This window comes from Jaculus jaculus, chromosome 13 (assembly GCF_020740685.1).
Source record: "Jaculus jaculus isolate mJacJac1 chromosome 13, mJacJac1.mat.Y.cur, whole genome shotgun sequence".
Taxonomy (NCBI): Eukaryota; Metazoa; Chordata; class Mammalia; order Rodentia; family Dipodidae; genus Jaculus; species Jaculus jaculus.
Window position 1 is genome coordinate 13,631,797 of NC_059114.1, and position 24,608 is coordinate 13,656,404.

General features: G+C 47.5%; 1 protein-coding gene across 1 annotated transcript in view; it reads right to left on the reverse strand.

Moving 5' to 3' along the window:
* LOC101600751 (SV2 related protein) overlaps positions 1-24,608 on the reverse strand; it is an 89,122-nt gene that overhangs the window by 46,025 nt on the left and 18,489 nt on the right. The window contains exons 2-6 of the mRNA XM_045132677.1: positions 12,698-12,858; positions 8,822-8,907; positions 8,249-8,347; positions 5,882-5,953; positions 2,329-2,453 (exon numbers count right to left, since the gene is read on the reverse strand). Coding sequence (XP_044988612.1) covers positions 2,329-2,453; positions 5,882-5,953; positions 8,249-8,347; positions 8,822-8,907; positions 12,698-12,858 — 543 coding nt within the window. The remainder of the gene's footprint in view (positions 1-2,328; positions 2,454-5,881; positions 5,954-8,248; positions 8,348-8,821; positions 8,908-12,697; positions 12,859-24,608) is intronic.

A 24,608-nucleotide genomic window follows, 5' to 3' on the forward strand; every position in this document is an offset into this window, starting at 1 on the left:
AAGGTGAGGGGATTCTTGTCGGCATGGCTGAGGAGGAAGGACATTGGCCTGCTACGGCTCTGAGACCAGCGGCGGCAACTGCAGTCCACCGCACTGGGCATCCTCGGATGCTTCTGCAGGATGAATGCGTGGCCTGAGTTCCGGAGGCACTGAGTGCCAAGGGAGAGGTCAGGTCAGGAAACATGCTGATCACAGAAGTGCGGGGGGGGGGGGTCGGAGGGGTGCCATGCTGTGCCTTCCTCTGAAAACAGTCAGAAGTGTGTCTTTCTTTCTTCCTTCCTTCCTTCCTTCCTTCCTTCCTTCCTTCCTTCCTTCCTTCCTTCCTTCCCTCCCTCCCTTCTTTCTTTCTTCCCTTCCTTCCTTCCTTCCTTCCTTCCTTCCTTCCTTCCTTCCTTCCTTCCTTCCTTCCTTCTCTTTCATTCAATTACTTATTTATTTGAGAGAAACAGGCAGAGGAAGAGAGAGGGAGAGCAACAGAGACAGAATGGGTGCACCAGGGCCTCCAGCCACTGCCAATGAACTCCAGACACGTGAACCACCTTGGGCCTCTGGCTTATGTGGGTTCTGGGGAATTGAACCTGGGTCCTTAGGCTTCCATGCAAGCACCTTAACCACTAAGCCATCTTGCCAGCTCAGAAGTATATCTTTCTAAGAGACCACAGCAGCTGGGTCCTTTGCGGGATTGGACTTGGCCCAAGTTAGCTGTTGGAGTACCATTGTCAGGATTCTTTTTCTTTTTTTTTGGCACAGGATTTCAGTCTCTCAGAGCTACAATGACCCAACAGCCCGTGCCTGCCTGATCTGTCACAGTGTACTGGGTGGTGAGTGCTCGATGGGGTATTGAATTATCACTTCATTCTTCCAGCCTCCAGACACTGCGCGGGTGCTATTGTCGGCCATGTAATGTATGTATATATATATATGTGTATATATATATATATATATTTTTTTTTTTTTTTGAGGTAGGGTCTCACTGTAGCCCAGGCTGACCTGGAATTCACTATGGAGTCTCAAGGTGGCCTCGAACTCACAGCGATCCTCCTATCTTGGTCTCCCAAGTGCTGGGATTAAAGGCGTGCGCCACCACGCCCGGCTCGGTCATGTGATATTGACGGTGTTGCTGCTCTTGGGCTGTGCCGTAGCTGTGGGAGCCAGGAGCCCTGCGCAGCCATCCCCACACCCCCAAAACAGTGAAACCATCCAGCTGCCCCTTTGCATCTCCGGAGGTTTGGCGCCAGGACAAATCCTCAGGTACCAGACTCTGCGAATGCTCAAATCCCTCATATAAAAATGACAGTTTTATATGGAGAGGCTGGAGAGGTGATGGCTAATCAGTTAAAGCACTTGATTACAAGGCCTATGACCTGAGTTCAAGTCCCCTTTGCAAATAAATAACTATTTTTTTAAAAAAAAGATGACAGTATTTTGGGCTAGAGAGATTGCTTAGCTGTTAAGGCACTTGCCTGTGAAGTCTAAGGACCCAAGTTCAGCTTCCCAGAACCCATGTAAGCCAGACATACAAGGTCACGCATACACACAAGGTCATGCATGTGCACAAGGTAGCACACATGGCTGGAATTTGAATGCAATGGTTAGAGGTCCTGGTGCACCAATTCTCTCTCTCTTACAGATTAAAAAAGAAATAAACATCTTTCCTAAAAACAAAAAGAGTTTATTTTGTTTGTTTGGTTGGTTTTTCAAGATAGGATCTTGCTATAGCCCAGGCTGAGCTGGAACTCACTATGTAGCCTCAGGTGGCCTAAAACTCACGGTAATCCTCCTATCTCTGCCTCCTGAGTGCTGGGATTAAAGGTGTGTGCCACCACTCCTGGCAAAATGACAGTTTTTTTTTTTTTTAAATTTTCATTTATTTGAGAGCAACAGAGAGAGAAAGAAAGAGGCAGAGAGAGACAGAATGAGCAGAGCAGGGCCTCCAGCCACTGCAAATGAACTCCAGATGTGTGCGCCCCCTTGTGCATCTGGCTAACGTGGGTCCTGGGGAATCAAGCCTCGAACCAGGGTCCTTAGGCTTCATAGACAAGCGCTTAACCGCTAAGCCATCTCTCCAGCCCAAAATGACAGTATTTTAATAGCACATACCCACACCATCCATGTACTGTAAGTCACCTCCAGGTGACTTTTAACACATACTACAATGCCATTGTTAGCATGTTATGGTTACTGCTGTATTCTTTAGTGAACAACGGCAAGGGGGAAAGTCTGTGTGTGCTTGGTATAAATGCAGTTTTGTTTTTCCCCTCGAATGTCTTGAAACCCAAGGCTGCAAGACCCGTGCAGGCAGAGGTGCAGCGCTGGGTGTTTACTTACGACTGAGGGACCCCTCCGATCCCAAAGCCCACCAGGCCGCGGAGCACCAGGATCCAGCTGTACACAGGCGCAAAAGCACTGAGGACGCCATAATACAGGGTCCAGAGCACGCTGACCTTCAGCCCCTGCAGAGAAGGGAGACACCGAGTCACAAGGGCTCCTCAGCACCTTCAGATGGCATGGGCCAGACCTGGATATGGGGTTTCCAAAGCTAACTGCTTTGCTTTGAGTGAACCACCCTGTTCCTGCAGGCTCTGGTAGCTCTCCATTACCTCTAACAGAATACAGAGTCATGGGGGCTGGGGAAATGGCTTAGCGGTTAAGGCCTGCGAAGCCTAAGGACCCTGGTTCGATTCCCCAGGACCTACACAAGCCAGATGCACAACGGGGTGCATGCATCTGGAGTTCGTTTGCAATGGTTAGAGGCCCTAGTGCGCCTATTCTCCCTCCGTTTCTATCTGCCTCTTTCTCTCAAATACATAAATTAAATTAAATTAAACTAAATTAAAAGAATATAGAGTCATGGGGCTGGAGAGATGGCTCAGTGGTTAGGGCACTTGACTGCAGAGCCTAACAACCTGAGTTCGATACCCCATGACCCATGTAAAGCCAGACGCACAAGGTGGCACATGCATCTGGAGTCTGTTTGCAGCAGCTGGAGGCCTGATGTCCCTTCTCTCTGTGTCTCTCCTATCTCTTTCTGCTTGCAAATAAGTGAAAATATTTTTTAAAATATATCTTTTTAAATTTGGTTTACTTATTTGAGAGAAAGAAAGAGTGACAAACAGAGAGAGAGAGAGATAATGGGGGCTACAGGGCCTCCAGCTACTGCAAATGAACTCCAGAGGTAGATCTGAGTGGCCCCCTCTTGTGCATCTGGCTTACATAGGTCTTGGAGAATCAAACCGGGATCTTTTCACTTTGCAGGCAAATGCCTTAATCCCTAAGCCACGTCTCTCGCCCCAATTAAAAATATTTTTAAAGAAGAATACACAGTTATGACGCAGGTCAATATAGGAGGGGCAGGTGGGGATTGCATACACAGGAGAGCTAGCTTGTCTTGCTTGCTTCTACTCAGCTCTAGTTAGAAGTCACCAGGACTTACCTCTGCCTCCTAAGTGCTGGGGCTAAGGTGTGCACCAACACCCCCAGAGAATTTATTATTATTATTATTATTTTGGCTTCTTTTTGAGGTAGGCTCTCACTCAAACTCAGGCTGACCTGAAATTCACTATGTAGTCTCGGGGTGACCTTGAACTCATAGTGATCTTCCTACCTCTGTCTCCTGAGTGCTGGGACTAAAGGCGTGCGTTACCATCTGTTGGCAAATTATTATTATTATTTTTAAATGCAAAGACTTATTCCAACCACCCTTTCTGTTCCTATTACCACCTCTATTTTGTATATAGGAAAAAAGAAACTCAGAGAAGTGAAGCAACTTGTCTTGCTCCATGAGGGGCGGGCACTAGGACATGAACCCTATGGATTCGTGATCACCATTACCTGCCCACATCTGCCACAAACACCCAGGCGCTACTGTAGGAATCAAGATTGCTGTGCTAGTTTGAATGAATTTCCCCCAATAGATCCAGTTTTATTACAGTTTATTGGCCAGCTGTGGTGGCGCACGCCTTTAATCCCAGCACTTGGGAGGCAGAGGTAGGAGGATCGCTGTGAGTTCGAGGCCACCCTGAGACTACATGGTGAATTCAGCCTGAGCTAGAGTGAGACCCAATTTGGAAAACAAACAAACAAAATAATAAAATAAAAAAATATTAGATTTTCAGCTGCTTGGCTGGAGGAGGTGTTAATGTGGGTGGATTCTGGGGTCCAACCCTATGGTGTGTCTGGGGGCCGATCTGGAATTTCCAGGTAATTACAGTGCTTGAACTGTGCCTGGGGTTGCTGGAGTGGGCTCTGCAGAGATGACTCAAGCCCTCATCAGCTTCCTTTAGTCCCCTCCTTAAGTGATGTTCCCTGGCAGGTTAACATTCAGATCTACCTCACCCAGGGCCCTGGCTCCTTGCGAGTCCCGGACATCCTGCCCGGTTGCTGAGAACTTGGAAGCTGCCTACGCCTGGCACATACACCTTACAAGCCTCGCCTTTCCCAGCTGCAACTGGGAGAAGCCATCTTCCCTCCCACGAGGGGACATGAGGACTAGAGCTGACGTAGCCCCTGACATGCAGCAGGTATTAGTAAATGCTGAGGGTGGGTTTTCTCTCTGCGTGGACCTGTGAAAAAGGTCACCTTCTTTCACCATTACAGAACTTCCCCTGGATCTGTAAGCTTCACTAACTCCTGTTCCTCCCACAAACTGTACCTGGTTTGGAAGTTCATCCCAGCCACGTGAAGCTGATTACGGCAATGGCTTACTGAGTCTTAATGTGTTATATGTGACTGCCTGGCAAAGTCACACAGTTGACCCACTCAGGGAACCTTCCCTGCTGGGCCAAGGCCAAACAGGAGTGGTTTTGTGGTTGCCAAGGCTGGCCTCTGGAGGAGCCCCTGGGAGGCTTTCTAATCACAGCCTGGTCCTTGCTTCCTGAGGTCATGTTAGGACTCCACACCAGGAGGAGCTCTGCTCTCTGAGGACAGACACTTTCTCTCCTTTCCCTCCAACCATGCCCAGTGTATGTCCCTAAATCATGCCCACTGCCTGTCACTAGACCTGGTGAACTACCCGTGAGCCCCTCCCCTCAGCTTTATTTGTCTATGACATGTGGATGTCCAAGTGATACACTGAATTCTGAGGGAGAATTCTGGTCTGTCTGTAGCAGCTAAGGTCAGGCTAAAGGAGGAACTCTGGAGGCCGACAGAGAGAGAGTAGACATGCCAAGGCCTCTAGCCACTGCAAAGCAACTCCAGACACATGTACCACCTTGTGCATCTGGTTTACGTGGGTCCTGGGGAATTGAACCTGTTTTTATTGACTTTGCAGGCAAGCGCCTTAACCACTAAACCATGTCTCCAGCCCTAGTTTTTTTTTTTGGGGGGGGGTGGTGGCAAGGCCTTACTCTAGCTCAGGCTGACCTGGAATTTACTATGTAGTCTCAGGGTGGCCTCAAACTCTCAGCAATCCTCCTACTTCTGCCTCCTGAGTGCTGGGATTAAAGGCGTGCACCACCACGCCCGACAATAATAGATGTTATTTCTGAAAACCCATCTATGAATTATTTTTTTTTTAGGCAGGGTTTTACTGTGCTGACCTGGAACTCACTATGTAACCCAGGCAAGCCTCGAACTTGCAGTGATTCTTCTGCCTCAGCCTCCCAAATGCAGGGATATGAATATTTTTAAAATCAAACTCAAACCTTTCTAGGGGTGAATCAAGCTGGGGAGCAGGAACCTAAGGCTGAACAAGGAAGACAGATGACCCTGTAGGAACAGCTTCCCAGGGCCGGCACCCCATCCCGCTGGGGTTGACAAAGGGAGGCCCAACACTGCTCCGCAGCCAGCACCCCATTGCTGACGCAGACAGAGCGGATTCTCTGTGCGCCAGCGCCGTCACACAGAGAACACAGAGGACGTGGGTGGAGAAGAGATGCCTTACTGTTTTCCTGCCGTACTGGTCTGAGATATTTCCCCAGAGCGTGGAGCTGGACATCATGCCAACGAACACCACCTGTGGGTGGAAACACAGGCTCTGTTAGCAGCTCACAGTGACAGAGCTAACCAAACCAGGACACCACTCCTTAGTGACACCGTGAGCCCATGTTTACCGTCACTGCTGGCTCACTGTTCCTTTTTTTTTTTTTTGTCAGACAGGTCCTCTCTATGTAGCCCGGTTAAGGCACTTGCCTGCAAAGCCAAAGGACCCAGGTTCAACTCCCCAGGACCCACGTAAGCCAGATGCACAAGGTGACACATGCATCTGGAGTCTGTTTGCAGTGGCTGGAGGCCCTGACACACCCATTCCCTCTCTCTATCTGCTTTTCTCTTTCTCTCTCTCAAATAAATAAATAAAGAAATTTAAAATAAATAAACTAGCCAGACGTGGTGGCCCACGCCTTTAACCCCAGCACTCAGGAGGCCGAGGTAGGAGGATCACCAAGAGTTCGAGGCCAGCCTGAGACTACATAGTGGTTCCAGGTCTGCTTGGATTAACCCTTTTATGGTTAATTTACATTTACTTATTTGAGAGAACCAGAGGGAGAGAGAAAGAGGCAGAGAAAGAATGGGCACGTCAGGGCCTCCAGCCACCGCAAAACCAACTCCAGACGCATGTGCTACCTTGTGCACCTGGCTTACATGGGTCCTGGGGAGTTGAACCTGGGTCCTTTGGCTTTGTAGACCAGAGCTTTAACTGCTAAGCCATCTCTCCAGCCCTGGTGTTGAACCTCATGTTTCTCCTGCCTCAGCTTCCCAAGTGCTGGAATTAGAAGTGTGTGCTATGACACCTGCCTGCAAACACCACCTTTTTGGTCTGCCAACAATCACATGGGTGGGTACTATCTATCTATCTATCTAATATATATATTTCAAGGTAGGGTCTCACTCTAGCCCAGGCTGACCTGGAATTCACTCTGTAGTCTCAGGGTGGCTCACGGTGATCCTCCTACCTCTGCCTCCCAAATGAGGGGATTAAAGGTGTTTGACACCACATCTGGGTTGTTTTTATTTTTATTTTTATTTTTTGAGGTAGTGTCTCACTCTAGCGCAGGTTGACCAGAAATTCACTATGTAGTCTGTCTGGACTTGAACTCATAGCGATTTCCCTACCACAGCCTCCCAAGTGTTGGGATTAAAGATGTGCACCATCATGTCCAGCTCTTTTGTTTTTGACATTGTGCTAAGCATATATAATGTATTTTGATTATATTTTCCCCCATTACCCTCTCTGTAATCTCCTACTCCTGCTGATTCCCCCTCATCCCAACTAGCTTCCCCACTCCTTTTATTTATTTATTTGGGTTTCTTGTGGTAGGGTCTCGCTTGCTCTAGCCCAGGCTAATCTGGAATAATTCACTATGTAGTCTCAGGGTAGCCTCAAACTCACAGTGATCCTCCAACCTCTGTCTCCCAAATTTAATCCTGAGCTGGGACTAAAGGCATGCACCACCACACCCAGTTTATTTCTTTATTTTTATTGTTTGATTTTTCGAGGTAGTGTCTTGCTCTAGCCCAAGCAGACCTGGAACCACTATGTAATCTCAGGCTGGCCTTGAACTCTTGGTGATCCTCCTACCTTGGCCTCCTGAGTGCTGGGGTTAAAGGCGTGGGCCACCACGTCTGGCTAGTTTATTTATTTTAAATATTTTTATTTATTTATTTGAGAGAGAGAAAGAGAAAAGCAGATAGAGAGAGGGAATGGGTGAGCCAGGGCCTCTAGCCACTGCAAACAGACTCCAGATGCATGTGCCATCTTGTGCATCTGGCTTACGTGGGTCCTGGGGAGTTGAACCTGGGTCCTTTGGCTTTGCAGGCAAGTGCCTTAACTGCTAAGCCAGCTCTCCAGAAATTTCCCCCAGCAAAAACTGAGCATTCTGCTTTGCTTGTCTGTTCAGCCTATTTCCAGAGCGCAGCGTCACCGACCATTTACTACTAACACCTGCTGCATGTCAGGGGCTACGTCAGCTCTAGTCCTCATGTCCCCTCGTGGGAGGGAAGATGGCTTCTCCCAGTTGCAGCTGGAAAAGGCGAGGCTTGTAAGGTGTATGTGACATGCACAGGCAGCTTCCAAGTTCTCAGCAACCAGGCAGGATGTCCGGGGCTCGCAAGGAGCCAGGGCCCTGGGTGAGGCAGATCTGAGTGTTAACCTGCCAGGGTATGTCACTTAAGGAGGGGACTAAAGGAAGCTGATGTCACAGGGCTTGAGTCATCTCTGCAGATCCCTTGGCAGCAGAGACGGGGCACATCTCACAGGACACCCAGAGGACCAGAGCTGTACGCAACCAGGGAGAGCCACTGGGCTGCCTACCGAGGTCAGCAGTGCCACCTGCCAGCTGGGAAGCCGCCACTCACAATGCAGCTGCGGTGCCAGGATGCTGAGGATCATCATTTCCATAGCGTCAGCCATCTGCGCGGGGAAAGGGACACCGTGAGAGCAGAACGTTGCCCAGTCCCGGGGACAGCTGGCCCCAGAGAGCACAGCTGGCCACTCCAGCACCTGCCCCAGTGCCCGACCAAATATACAGAAAGTTCTAGCAGCCAATCCCACCTCCCACATGGATATGGGTTCTTTGCTGATTGGAATTCAGGCAAAGGTTCCATATGCCGGAGCTGTCAATCCTTGCAGGCCGTGAGGACACAGCGGAGCAGCAAGGGGAGGAGAGACCGGTCTCTCCGAGCACGTGGGAGGTTACTTCCTCAGAAATACTTGCCCAAGCCTGGCGTGGTGGCGCACGCCTTTAATCCCAGCACTCGGGAGGCAGAGGTAGGAGGATTGCCATGAGTTCGAGGCCACCCTGAGACTACATAGTTAATTGCAGGAGAGCTTGAGCTAGAGTGAAACACTATCTTGAAAAACCAAAAGAAAGAAAGAAATACTTGCCCAAGCCAAGCCAGTGAGAACAGACAGCTTCCATTGAAACTTTCCAAACCCGATGGCTTCCACCGCATCTTCCACCATAAACGTATCTGGGGAGAGGAAGGTGGAGGGGGGGAGGGATCAGTGCGTCTTGTGTCGGTCCTATTGTGGGGTGTCTGAGGTGGTCACCAGCCAAACTAACTCCCTGCTGCACATCATGCTTCTAGAACTTAGCCTGGGAAAGCAGTCTAGCACGTGTGAAGACACACCTTCCCACTCAACATTGCTTGCCACAGAGAAAAGGGGCAAACCAAGGGTGTCTACCAAGAGGGGTTTGAATAAACAGAATTATGACATCTATTATATGTATTTTATTTATTTGTGTACTTATTTATGAGAGACAGAGAAAAAAGAGAAAGAGTATATAGGTAAGCCAGGGTTTCCTGCCGCTACAAACTCCAGATGCATGCAGTACGTTGCACTACTTTGTGCATTTGGCTTTACATGGGAACTGGGGAACTGAACCCAGGAATCAGCTTTGCAAGTACATTTATCCTACATCTACTATATGTAAGTTAAGTACCCAAGCATGAAATAGACTCAACTGCTATAAAGATTGTGCAGGGATGCCGGGTGTGGTGGCACACACCTTTAATCCCAGCACCCGGGAGGCAGAGGTGGGAAGATCGACGTGAGTTCGAGGCCATCCAGAGACTCCATAGTGAATTTCAGGTCAGCCTGGGCTAGAGTGAGACCCTACCTCGAAAAAAAAAAAAAAAGAAGAATGTCCAGGGACTAAAGATGTAGCTCAGAGGTAGAGTGCTTCCCTAGCATGAGAAAGGCCCAACATTCCTACATTTAACACCCAGCATTAAAAGAAAAAAAAGTGGGGCTGGAGGGATTGCCTAGCGGTTAAGGCGCTAGCCTGCAAAGCTAAAGGACCCAGGTTCGATTCCTCAGGATCCACGTGAACCAGATGCCATGCTGGTGCGTGCTTCTGGAGTTCATTTGCCTCAGTGTCTTGGAGGGATTATCTTGATTAGGTTAATTAAAGTGGGAAGGCCCACCTTAACTGTGGGTGGCATCATTCCATCAGCTGGGGTCCTGGACTATATGGAGCTGGCTAAATTGTGGCATCCACCACTCTGCTTCCTCACCGTGGGCTTGCTTTAAGTTGTTTCAGGTTCCTGTCATGATGAACTGTAACCTTACAGTCTCAGGGTGGCCTTGAACTCACAGCAATCCTCCTACCTCTGCCTTCTGAGTACTGGAATTAAAGGTGTGTGCCACCATGTCTGGCTCATTTTTTCTTTTAAGATCACTTTGTCAGGTCTTTGTTACAGCCATGGAGACCTGATTAACACATAATCTGTGCTTTTTTTGTCTTTGTTGTTGTCATTGTTGTTTTTGTCAATCTAAAATTATTCCAAAATAAAAAGTTCATTACAAATAGAAAAGGTTAAAGGAGCATGTTGGGTGGCCCTTCCATAGGCTGCCTCTGAGAATCCCATCAGTCTCTACTGGGACTTGTGTCCTTTATGGAGTTTAAACTGGCTTCTGTGACAATCACACTTTTCTCCAGATTGTGAGCTACCATTTAGCATACTACCAGGTTCGGAGTTCGCCCAACAAAGGCACTGAGGTGAAAGTCGATTGAGTTCTATCACATCATCAGTAAGAAGAATTGTGATAATATTATGAGATCATTACTGAGTGCCCTCTGTGACCAGGAGCTTGATGTGTGTTGTGTCACTGAATCCTGCCACAGCCCTGTGAGCTCAGGGCTGGCACTCGTTCCATGGCACAGGATGCCATGGACTTGCCCCAGGGTCTATACTCGCACATCACAGAGCTGTAAGCTGAGAGACCTCGACAGAACAAAGGCTTGACCCCCTACCACTGCTGATGTCCCCTTCTTAGACCTGATCATCAGGCCTTCCGCTTTACTCACTAAGTCTCTCTTGTTGGGAATCTAAGGCCATTCGGGACTACATGGAATGTTTTCATCCATCAGCAGCAGGTGGGAAGAAGGTCTGAGGCCAGATCCCACAGAACCATCTTGGGTCTCTTATCTGGTCAATTCTGTTTAAAGGCAGCATAGTCATAGCTGAAAATGTGAGCTCTGAGGTCAGGTCACCTGGGTATAAATCCAGCTTGACTGTGACCCCTCAGGTTAAAAAAAAAAAAACACTGAATCCTGGGGGGGAAGAGATGGATTAGCGGTCACGACACTGGCCTGTGAAGCCTAAGCACCCAGTTTTGATTCCCCAGAACCCATTTAAGCCAGATGCACAAGGGGGCGCATGTGCACGAGATGACACACACATTTGGAGTTCAATTGCAGTGGCTAGAAGCCCTGAATGCCAATTCCCTCTCTTTCTCTCCTCTCTCTCTCATAAAAATAAAAATAAAATTTTAAAAACCTGAATCCTTTTGTACTTGTTTCCTAATGTGAAAAATGGGAAAGATGATGGTTATGGATGTTAAAACTGTTGAGAGGAGTAATGTAGTGAACTAGGACTGGTCTCAGGAACAAGATAAGTCTTCACTGTCAGCTGTTCCCATAGCACCATCATCCTTGCCATCATCACAATCATCATAACCAGTAGCATCCTATCTGCACCACACGGTCATCACCATCATCTTCACCATAACCACCACCATCACCTCTGTCAGCATAACCCTCACTACCACACCTCCATTACTGTAACCACAATTATCACCACCACCATCATCATCATCACCATCATCACCCTCATCACACTGTATCATCTTCATCACCATCATCATCATTGTGACACTGTATCATCATACCACCACCACCACCATCATCATCACACTGTCACCATCATCATCATCACTATCATTATCCTCATCACACTATATCATCTTCATCACCACAAGCATCATAACCATCATCACACTGTCTTCATCACCATCACCATCATCACCACCACCATCATAATCATGACACTGTATCATCATCATCAGCACACTGCATCATCATCATCACCATCATCATCATCATCACACTGTATCATCATCATCACACTGTATCATCATCATCACCATCATCATCACCATTATCATCATCATACTGTATCATCATCATCACCATCATCATCATCACACTGTATCATCATCATCACCATCATCATCATCATCATCACACTGTATCATCATCATCACCATCATCATCATCATCATCACACTGTATCATCATCACCATTATCATCATCATCATACTGTATCATCATCATCACCATCATCATCATCATCACACTGTATCATCATCATCACACCATCATCATCATCATCACACTGTATCATCATCATCATCACCATTATCATCATCATCATACTGTATCATCATCATCACCATCATCATCATCATCACACTGTATCATCATCATCATCACCATTATCATCATCATCATACTGTATCATCATCATCACCATCATCATCATCATCACACTGTATCATCACCATCACCATCATCATCATCATCATCATCACACTGTATCATCATCATCACACTGTATCATCACCATCACCACCATCATCATCATCATCACACTGTATCATCATCATCACCATCATCATCATCATCACACTGAATCATTGTCATCACCGCTATCATCACACTATTGTTACTGCTCTTCTCAGCCAAGGAAGTGTTGTGCCATGAAGGGACTGGCAGGGATTGTGATGTAACCCTCCTGCTGAAATAAGCCAAGTAGACCCAGCCCACACTTCCAGTGTCACCCTGGGGCTTTCTGTGCCCTCCCAACTGCCCACTCACAAGAAGTTTCCGAGGCCACCACCAACGGAGGCCACCTGGGTGCCCCAGAACCCTGACCGTGACCCAGGCTGATGCCCCAGCTGTAGGGGTTTCTCACCATCTGTGGGATTGGCAAACTCCTTGGGCACTGCTGCCCCATCGTCCAGCTCAACTGCTTCTAGGCCCACTCGGACGCCCTCAATCTGGACTTCGTGGTCTCCAGAAGCCGTGTCGTCTTCTGACCTTGCACTCTCTCCTGTGCGACGGAATTTCACCACCCTAGAGAAAAAGGCCGATGTGACCAAGATGGCGAGAACATCCCCCTCCCAGTGGCCTGGCTTCCCGGCTCCTGTACTCAAGACAGGTGAAAGGCGTTTTCTCGTGGTCTGAGAGTTCAATGGCTTTGGGGTTGGCATGTCTACTGAGCTGGCTAGGCAGAGGTGGGGGGGCATGACAACTTCAGGCATGTTCTGTCAGAGCTGCCACGTGCAACTGGACAGGTTGGGTGTTGCATAGCAGTGGAGTGTGTGTATATGTGTGTGCGTGCTCGCGTGCTTGTTTGTGCATACATGTGCAAGGTAGAGGGTTATTTCCCAGCAAATAAGGATATCTTTGTTCTAGACCAAAATATGGCTTAGGACAATCATGCATTGCTTAATTCTTTTTTTAAATATTTTGTTTATTTATTTGACAGAGAGAGACAGAGAAAGAGGCAGAGACAGAGAGAATGGGTGTGCCAGGGCCTCCAGCCACTGCAAATGAACTCCAGATGCACGTGGCCCTTTGTGCATCTGGCTGTGAGTCCTGGGGAATCGAACTGGTGTCCTCAGGCTTCGCAGGCAAACACCTTAACCACTAAGCCATTTCCCCAGCCCCCTTTTTTTTCTTTGAGGTAGGGTCTCACTATATAGCTCAGGCTGACCTAGAATTCACTGTGTAGTCTCAGGTTAGTCTTGAACTCACGGTATTTCTCCTACCTCTGCCTCCTGAGTGCTGGGATTAAAGGTGTGCACCACCACACCTGGCCTCTGCTTAATTCTTAGAATGCGTCAATAGGCAACTTCCTAGTTGTGTGAACATCTTAGGGGGAACTTCCATAAATAGAGCTAGGAGGTAACGTCACTGTCCTACGTATAAAAATCCATCACAGAGGGCTGTGCAGCACATGACCACAACTTTGTTTCAGAATTTCCACTTATCTGTCTGTATGTTACATAAGTTAACAGCTGGGCAAAGTTGCATAAACTTACACTAAACTTAGAAAAAGTTGCTCTTTTAAAAATTGTTTTGAAGCCGGGAGTGGTGGCGCACGCCTTTAATCCCAGCACTCGGGAGGCAGAGGTAGGAGGATCCCTGTGAGTTCAAGGCCACCCTGAGACTACAGAGTTAATTCCAGGTCAGCCTGGACCAGAGTGAGACCCTACCTCGAAAAACCAAAAAAAAAAAAAAAAATTTTTTTTGAAGGGCTGGAGAGATGGCTCAGTGGTTAAGCGCTTGCCTGTGAAGCCTCAGGTTTGAGCCCGGTTTGAGGCTCGATTCCCCAGGACCCACATTAGCCAGATGCACATGCACCTGGAGTTTGTTTGCAGTGGCTGGAGGCCCTGGCGCGCCCATTCTCTCTCTCTGCCTCTTTCTCTGTCTGTCGCTCTCAGATAAATAAATAAATAAAACTTAAAAAAAATTTTTTTTTGAGGTAGGGTCTCACTGTAACCCAGGATGACCTAAAGCTCACTCTGTAGTCCCAGGCTGGCCTCAAACTCACTGCAACCCTCCCACCTCTGCCTCCCAAGTGCTGGGATTAAAGATGTGGGCCACCACTCTCTGCTAAGTTGCTCAATTTTTTGGGGGGGTGGGGGTTTCGAGGTAGGGTCTCACTCTGGCCCAGGCTGAGCTTGAATTCACTATGTAGTCTCAGGGTGGCCTTGAACTCATGGCAATCCTCCTACCTCTGCCTCCTGAGTGCTGGGATTAAAGGTGTGCGCCACCATGCCCGGCAGTTGCTCAATTTTGTTTTGTTAAGCACTAATTGAAAGGAAAGGCTACATTTTTATTTTTTCCAGGTAGGGTCTAGCTCTAGCTCGGGCTGACCTTGAATTCACTATGCAGTCTCACGGTGGCCTCAAACTCACAGCTATCCTCCTACCTCTGCCTCCTGGGTGCTGGGATTAAAGGTGTGCGCCACCATGCCTGGCTAAAAATTTTACATTGGGAGAGTTCACATAAAAGTTGTATTTCTAATGTCTCTTGACTGGTTGAAACCTACTCTTGTCTTGTCTCTAGAGACTCTCCTCACTTGGCACTTTGCCTATTTGTCTGGCTGTGATGCCATGCAATCCACTCCTTCAAGTTATAGCTTCTTCCTGCCCTTCATCCATCCGTCCTTCCTTCCCTCCTTTCCTTTCTTCCTTCTTATCTTCTCACGTACCCTCACTTCCTTCTCATTTGGTGTATGTGCGGGTATGTCCTCATATGTGGGTGCACACGTGCATGGAGGTGAGAGGAAGACCTCGGGTGTCATTCCTCAGGACTGCCGTACACTTCTTTGGATACAGCGTCTCTCACTGACCTGGAGCCCTCTGACATTGCCTGGCCAGCAAGCGCCAGGGATCTGCCTGCCTCCACCTTCCCAGCACTAGAATTACAGGCATGCATCACCATACCTGGATTTAAAAATACATTATTTAGGGCTGGAGAGATGGCTTAACGGTTAAGCGCTTGCCTGTGAAGCCTAAGGACCCCGGTTTGAGGCTCGGTTCCCCAGGTCCCACGTTAGCCAGATGCACAAGGGGGCGCACGCGTCTGGAGTTCGTTTGCAGAGGCTGGAAGCCCTGGCGCGCCCATTCTCTTTCTCTCCCTCTATCTGTCTTTCTCTCTGTGTCTGTCGCTCTCAAATAAATAAATAAAAAATATAAAAAAATACATTATTTATTATTTATTAAAGAGAGATATGAGAGAGAGAGAGAGAGGGAGAGAGAGGACACACCAGGGTCTCTTGTCACTGCATATGAACTCCAGATGTAAGTACCATATTGCACATCTGGCTTTATATGGGTTCTGGGGAATTAAAACCAGCAGGCTTTAAGAGCAAGCATCTTTAGACTGCTGAGCCATCTCCTAAGCCCCAAGTCTGGAATTTTAAAATTTTTTAAAAAAATGTTAAGCTAGGCATGGTGGCACACGCCTTTAATCCCAGAACTCGGGAGGCAGAGGTAGGAGGATCACCCAGAGTTCGAGGCCACCCTGAGACTACATAGTGAATTCCACGTCAGCCTGGACTAGAGTGAGACCTTTGTCAAAAAAAAAATTAGTTTTATTTATTTATTATTTGAGAGAAAAAGGGAGAGGGAGAGAGAGAGAGAAAGAAAGAGAGAGAGAGAGACAATGGGCACACTAGGGCCTCAGCCACTGCAAATGTACTCCAGACACGTGCGCCATCTTGTGCATCTGGCTTATGTGGCTCCTGGGGAATGGAATCAAACTGGGGTCCTTTGGCTTTGCAGGCAAACGCCTTAACTGCCAATCCATCTCTCAAGCCCTGTTTTTATTTTTATTTTTTTGAGGTACAAGGCTGACCTGGAATTCACTATGTAGTCTCAGGACTCACAGTAATCTTCCTACCTCTGCCTCTCAAGTGCTGGGATTACTGGCGTGTACCACCATGCCTGGTGAATCTGGAATTATTTATATATTTATTTGACAGAGAGTGAAAGAAGCAGAGAAAGAGAGAGAGAGAATGGGCGTGCCAGGACCTCCAGCCACTGCAAACGAACTCCAGACGTGAGCGCCCCCTTTGCATGTGGCTTACGTGGGTACTGGGGAATCGAACCTGTGTCCTCTGGCTTTGCAAACAAGTGCTTTAACCGCTAAGCCATCTCTCTAGCCCTGGGATTTTTTGCACAGGTGCTGAGGGTGCAAACTCAGGTGTTCACGCCTGGGCAGTTGCAGTTCTGAGTTCTTAGTGCTGCTGACATTGTTGACCCTGCTGCTTTCCTGACGCCGAGGCAGACACATACCTCTGCAGCAACTCAAGCCTTCATCTTGAAGCAGTCATGCTGCGGTCCCCCGCGTCCCTGAGGGCTGAGCTAGGTGCCTGCAGGTCACCCTTCACCTGAGAGGTGTAGGACTCAGACCTACGTCCCTACAAGCTGGGGGCTGGGCGTCTCTTGCAGCTGGAATACAGCAGGGGATTAAGGATAAATTACTTGAAGCTGGGACTGTTGCTTGGAAGGTGGTGCATAGGCTTCTCCGGAGAAACTGATCAGCGGGTAATGACAGGGTTTGCTGCCCCGCACAAGCATGAGGACCCAAGTTCAATCCCCAGTGGCCACATAAAAAGCCAGGAATGGTGACGAAGAAACTATGCTTTCGGCCAATGGTGTTGGACTCCTGATGCCCTCCTGTAGCCTTTACACGTGCACAAAGAGTGCACACATCTGCAAGCATGTGCATACACTATACTTACACACACACACACGCTATACTTACACACACCACAGTACTTGCACAATAAGATCAGCAGTTATTGAGATGTGTCTATAGGGCAACCTTGGGGCTGCAGATAGAGATTACAGGGGTCCTTTAAATCCAGGGGTAGGAGCTGGAGAGATGGATTAGTGGTTAAGGCACTTGCCTGTGAAACCTAAGGACCCAGGTTTGATTCCCCAGTCCCAACATAAACCAGATGCACAAGGTATTTCATGTGTCTAGATTTTGTTTCCCATGGCTAGAGGCCCTAGTGTGCCCATTCTCTCTGTCTATCTGCCTCTTTCTTTTTATCTCGCTCTCAAATAAATAAATAAAATACTAAAATTATTTTTTATTTATTTTCAAGCAAAGAGACATAGAACAGAGACAGACAGAGAGAACGGGCACTCCAGGACCTCCAGCCACTGCAAATGAACTCCAGATGCAAGCACCACTTTGTGCGTCTGGCTTTACATGGGAACTGGAGAATTGAACTCGGGGGCTTAGGCTTTTCAGGCACAGGAGTGCGCCTGAAGCCCCAGATACTAGGTAAACTGAGGCTGAAGGATCACTTAAAGCCAAGAGTTCTAGGACAGTCTGGATAGCATAGTGAGACCCCATATCAAAAACAAACAAACAGGGTGGGAGCGATGGCTTAGCGGGTAAGGCACTTGCCTGTGAAGTCTAAGAACCCAGGTTGGCATCAGATATCTTCCTCAGTTTATACCCACATTCCTTATTTTTTTTATATTTTTATTTTATTTGCAAGCAAACGGAGGGTAGCAAGCAGCCTCAGTAGCTGGGATAAACTTCCAAAGCAGGTATAGTTTATGGTGGGGGAATGGCATTTATTTGAAGTTTAAAGATTCAGGGGAAGTTCCATAATGGCGAAAGGTGCCTCCTCCACACACAGATCAAGCAGAGAGAGACAAAAGAACCATCACCAGCACCAGCAAGCACACGTCAGGACCTCCAGGCAGAATTCTGCACATCTTAGACTGGAATTCGGATCTGCCCCCAGGAACACCTCCTCCAGCCAAGTTACAAGATTGAATAATACTTCTGAATCTATTGGGGGCCATCCAAACCCACCCCATTCTGTCGCTGGCCCCCAATAGATTCATAAGTATCTCACATTGTAAATTGTGTTCAGTCCAAATTCAAAGATCCTCATAGTCTTTATCAACTTAAGATAGTTCTAAAGTCCCAAGTCTCATCTGAGATTTAAGATTGTCTCTTAGCTATGAGTCCTATAGAATCAAAATAAGTTACGTACTTTCAACATATAAAGGCACAGAGTGGACATTTCCAACTGCTATAAGGCATACTAAAAAGAGACTGGAATAATGTAAACTCAATGATCATCAAGCAAACATCAAACATCTGCAGTTCAAGTCCGATATCATTATCAGTGACTGACAGTCTCCAGATTTCCCAATTCCACCCTTGCAGCTGGGCTGAGTAGCCAGGGAAAACTTCCATCCCTAGCCCACAGCCTCCATGGTAGTCCTTGCACAGTCCTGGTATATGCAACCTTGGGTCTCCACTGCAAACCACCGCCCATCTTCCAATGGCTTTGCCTGTCGCCTCATGTTGCATCTCATCAGTGATTCATCATGTCCGCTTCATGACCCACCCACTCCACGCATTTTTCATGCTTCTGAAACCAATACCAGGTTGCAGGACACAGACATGTTCTTAATTCAGGGACAACATAAATCATAAACTCGGAACAGCAGTCTCCTTCCCCAGTCAACGCTTTTCCAAAAGAGTTTGCATGTCTATCATAGACTTTCCTCAGGCATCCTTTCCGTCGTTTCAATGTAAAGTAGTTGGGCCATCTTCCTTCCAAATATTAATGTATTTGACAATAGCAGCTTCAGAAACCTGTCTCTGTGCCATAATTTTAAACTTGCTTGAGTTTTTCCAAGTTTACATCTTAAACTTCTGAGTTCTATATCTTAGCAAGGCACATCAGTCCATTACAAGTTAAACTTGATCAGACTCTCTGGGAATGGGCAGCAGAACGCAGCCACTCCTTATTCCAGTATCCCAGTTCCCACAAAGTTTTCTGCAGTCTTTCCTTCCCTTTAGAAAGTTCATAAGCCAAGCCTCCAAATACAATTCTCTCGGCACTCAGCATTTTCAAACTCCCATCAGAATAGTCCACAAAAGTTGGCTTTCTACTCCAGAAGGTCTCTTCAGTTGCAAGCACCAAGTTTCCCATTCCTCCGGCACACAAGTTCCAAAAGACCAAAACCCACATGGTCAGGTTCGTCGCTCGGCAACAGCCAACCCTCTGGTACCAATCCTGTAGCAGGCAGCTTCAGCTGCTGGGATGAGCTTCCAAAGCAGGCACAGTTTATGGGAGGAATGGCATTTATTTGAAGTTTACAGATCCAGGGGAAGTTCCATAATGGTGGAAGGAGTTGTCCCCCCTCTCACAGATCAAGCAGAGAGAGAGAGACAAAAGAACCACCACCAGCACCAGCAAGCACACGTCAGGACCTCCAGGCAGAACTCAGCACTCTGCACATCTTAGACTGGAATTCGGATCTGCCCCCAGGAACACCTCCTCCAGCCAAGTTACAGGATTGAATAAAACGGAATTTATTAGGGGACATCTATTCAAGCCACCACAGAGAGACAGAGAGTATAGAGAGAAGCAGAGAATGGGCACACCAGGGCCTCTAGCCACTGAGAACAAGACTCCAGAGGCGTGGGCCACCTTGTGCATCTGGCTTTACATGGGTCCTGGGGAATCGAACCCTGGTCGTCAGGCTTTGTAGGCAAGTGCCTTAACTGCTGAGCCATCTCTACAGCCCCCACCTTATTTTCTTTTAAAAAAAATATTTAATTTGCAAGGAGAGAGAGGATGTGTGTGCAAGGGCCTCAAACCACTGCAGATAAACTCCAGATGAATGTGCCACTTTGGGTGTCTGGCCTTATGTAGGGAATTAAACCTGGGTCCTTGGACTTTGCAGGCAAGTGCCTTAACTGCTGAGCCATCTCTCCAATTCCGCCCCCCCCTCCACACACCTTACTTTTTTTTTTTTTAATATTTTATTTATTTATTTGAGAGCGACAGACACAGAGAGAAAGACAGATAGAGGGAGAGAGAGAGAATAGGCGCGCCAGGGCTTCCAGCCTCTGCAAACGAACTCCAGACACGTGCGCCCCCTTGTGCATCTGGCTAACGTGGGACCTGGGGAACCGAGCCTCGAACCGGGGTCCTTAGGCTTCACAGGCAAGCGCTTAGCCGCTAAGCCATCTCTCCAGCCCACACCTTACTTTTTGAGACAGAGTCTCTCACTGACCATTGAGCACACTGATTTGGTTAGAATAGCTAATCAGTAATTTCCTGGGATCTTCCTGTTTCAGCCTCCCTGGTTCTGAGATTATAGGCATGTTCCCAACATTTTGTATGGGTGCTAGAGATCTGAACTCAGATCCTCATGCTTGTGTGATGCTCACTTGGCCCACGGAGTATCTCCCCAGACCCCGGTGAGGATTTTGTTGTTGTTGTTGTTGTTTGCTGTTTTTGAGGTAAGGTCTCACTCCAGCTCAAGCTGACCTGGAATTCACTATGTAGTCTCAGGGTGGCCTCAAACTCATGGTGATCTGGTAAGGATCTGCTAGATCATTCTATAGTGGAAGTCAAGCGAGCACATATGTGTGTAAGAGATACAACTTGCAGCCTCTGTCCCTTTTAAAACTGGTGTTAATCCATTCATGGCCAAATGAATCATAGGTGATGGGTTAGCAGTCCTTAGTTTAGTTTTTTGTTTTTTTTGTTGTTGTTGTTGTTTTATCGGTTTTTCAAGGTAGGGTCTCACTCTAGCTCAGGCTGACCTGGAATTCCCTACATCGTCTCAGGGTGGCCTGGAACTCAGAGCAATCCTACTAGTTCTGCCTCTCAAGGGCTGGGATTAAAGGCATGCGCCACCACACCTAGATCAGTCTGCAGTGTTTTTTTTTTTTTTTAACTTTATTATATTTATTTGAGAGAGAAAGAGGCAGAGAGAGAGAGAGAATGGGCATGCCAGGACCTCCAGCCATTGCAAACGAACTCCAGACGCACGTGCCTCTTTGTGCATCTGGCTTACATAAATCCTGGGGAATCGAACCAAGGTCCTTTGGCTTTGCAGGCAAATGCCTTAACTGCTAAGCCATCTCTCCAGCCCCCAGTCTGTAGTTTTTTAAAAATAAATTTTTTGAGGTAGGGTCTCACTCTAGCCCAGGCTGACCTCTTCGAATTCAGTATGCAATCTCAGACTGGCTTCAAACTCACAGCAATCCTTATACATTGGCCTCTCAATCCTACTTTGGCTTCCTGAGTGCTGGGATTAAAGGTGTGTGCCACCACATGTGGTGATGATGCAAAATGTTAAAAATATTATTTTAGGCTTTTTTTTTGAGAGAGAGAGGAAAAAATGGGCATGTCAGGGCCTCTAGCCTCTGCAAATGAACTCCAGACACATGCACCACCTTGTGTATCTGGTTTATGTGGGTCCTGGGGAATTGAATCTGGGTCCTTTGGCTTTGCTGGTAAGCATCTTAACCACTAAACCATCTCTCCAGCCCTAATAAGGGTTTTTAAGAACAATCATAACAATAATAAAAATTTGGCTTTCAACAGAAAGGGAGAGGTTTTTGACAAATAAATTCTACAAGCAGACTACATTTTGAATCAGCTAGTTTCCTAAAAGTATTTCTCAATACATGAGCCAAGCTTTCCTAAGGCAGGGTGTGGGGGGAGGGGGAGGCAAAATATGGAAGACATCCAATAGCAGTGACATATGCTAAGGACACGAGGCTTCCAAACAGGCTGGCTCTTGTTGTGTGTAGCTCTTGGCATTTGTTACACATATTATATATAGCTTCTAATTTACCAGAATAATGAGGAACATTTATTTTGCATGATTTTGCTACTTAAGGAAGAAAAAAAAAGAAAAATAAAACCTCGAGGAAATGGCCATCGCATGAAAGATCTTGTTTATATTAATGCCTCCAAGCTGTTATCAGAGCCCATGACGCGATTAGGCGATTTCAACAGGGAAGTTTATCTTTACATCCAATCTTCTGGACGTGCATTTCTTGAATTCGTGGCTATACCAGACTCACCAAGGATGCTTAACACTGAGCTGTCATTGTCACAGGGTGGCATTTAGGGTCTTGCATGGAGACAAGGAGTCTATATCATAGGAAAGAGAGACCAAGGGTGGTCTCATAGACTGACTTGGGTTTCACTCCCCCTACCCACATAGTTCAGTAGCTGTGTGACCATGGGTAAATTATTGTAACTTTCTGATACTGTCTCATTGTGTTTAAGTGCAGGTGGTAATTCCTGCCTCACAGTGTTTCCAAACAGAAGTCACTGACCAGTGTATCTTGAAGAGATTGACACCATCTTTTCCTTTATTTATTTTTTTATTTTGGTTTTTCGAGGTAGGGTGTGGTTCTAGCCCAGGTTGACCTGGAATTCATTATGGAGATGCAGGCTAGCCTCAGACTCACAGCGATCTTCCTACCCCTGCCTACCGAGTGCTGGGATTAAAGGCGTGCGCCACCAAAGCCAGGCCCATCTTTATTTTTGTTTACTAAGTGTTTATTGAGAGTTGGCTGTGTGCTGAATTCTGGGACCCAAAGTATGACAATGCTAACATGGTCCTTGCCCTTGTAAAGTGGAAGGTTGCCGTGGGGAGATGACCGATACAGGAACGCACAAACACATCCTCTTACACCCATGTGCACATGAGTGTCTCTGAGAAGGAAGCTAAGTAGAGCCAAGATAAAGAGCCACTTGAGGGCTGGAGGGATGGCTTAGCAGTTAAGGTGTTTGCCTGTTTGCCTGCAAAGCCAAAGGGCCCAGGTTTGATTTCCCAGGAGCCACGTTAGGCAGATGCACAAGGGGGCACATGCATCTGGAGTTGTTTGCAGCAGCTGAAGGTCCTGGCGCACCCATTTTTTCTCTCTCTCTCTCAAATAAATAAATTTAAAACACAGACAAAGCACTTAACATACAAACATGAAGGCCTGAGTTCAGATCCCCAGCACCCACGTAAATACCAGGAGTGGCAGCATGCACCTGTAATCCCAGCACTGGGGGGCAGAAGCAGGCCGATCCTTGGGGCGAGCTGGCTGGCTAGATTAGCTGAACCAGTGAACTCAAGGTTGAGAGAGAGAGAGAGAGGGAAAGAGAGGAAGAGAGAGAGAGAGACTCTGCCTCCATAAATATGGTGAGAAGGACTGAGGACAATACTGGACATCCAGCCTCCACATGTAACACACACACAGCAGATAGAGAGAGAATATATTATTGTCTATGTATGAACAGTCCAAGAGATCACGAAAAGGATGCAAAGCCATCTGAGGAGGCGCAGGGACAGTCAAGAGGCAGGGAAAGCCTGACAAGAGCTTCTGGTGGCATTTCCTTGGAAGGGCTTTATCCAGGAAGGACGAGCCGACTTAGGGTTTGAATGATCCCAGCAAGCTCCAAACACGGTCAGAGCTTGTCACCAGTCAAGTAGCACTTAGCTCTGGGGTGACTGGGGCAGGTAAATGTGGCCCGAGGCAGACAGCCCTGCGTGAACCTACCAGAAGGAGGTGACCAGAGTAGGCAGGAGGCCTCGGGATCTGTTGATTTATACAAGGCAAACTGACAGCTGAGCCTTGACCAAGAATTAGGCAGCGCTGCTGGGGACAAAGCTTGGGTTTGGATCTGACGTGGCTCCCACAGGCTCCTGTTTTGAATGCGTTTTTTTTTTTTTTAATTTTTATTTATTTATTTGAGAGCAACAGAGAGAGAAAGAGGGAGAGAGAGAGAAAGAGAGAATGGGCGCGCCAGGGCTTCCAGCCACTGCAAATGAACTCCAGACACGTGCGCCCCCTTGTGCATCTGGCTAATGCAGGTCCTGGGGGATCAAGCCTCGAACTGGGGTCCTTAGGCTTCACAGGCAAGCGTTTAACTGCTAAGCCATCTCTCCAGCCCTTGAATGTGTTTTTTCCCAGTAGGTGGCGCTATCTCGGGAGGCTGTGGAACCTTAGGGAGCTGGGAGCCTCGCTGGAGGAAGTAGGTCACAGGGGAAAGGTCCCCATGGGTGTATTATCTCTGGCTCCTTCCTGTGTTGGTTTCTACTTCCCGGTTCTTATGACATCTCAATAAATATGGTGGAGAATAGGCTGGAGAGGTGGCTTAGGGGTTAAGGCGCCTTGTCTGCAAAGCCTAAGGACCCAGGTTTGATTCCCCAGAACCCACATAAGCCAGATGCACATGGTGGCATATGCATCTGGAGTTTGCAGTGGCACACCTGTTCTTGCTGTCTCTTTCTCTCTCTCTCTCTCTCTCTGCCTCAAATAAGTAAGTAAAAATAAAATTCTAAAAAAAATAAAACCAACATGGTGGAAAAGGATTTCCACCTCTACAAGATGAGCTGTCCCTGAAGACCTCCTCTGCCGTGAGAGACAAAAACCTCAGAAACCCGTTTTATTTTCTTTATTATTGTTATTATTTCCGAGAGAGAGAGAGAGAGAGGGAGAGAGAGAGAGAGAGAGCAAGAGAGAGA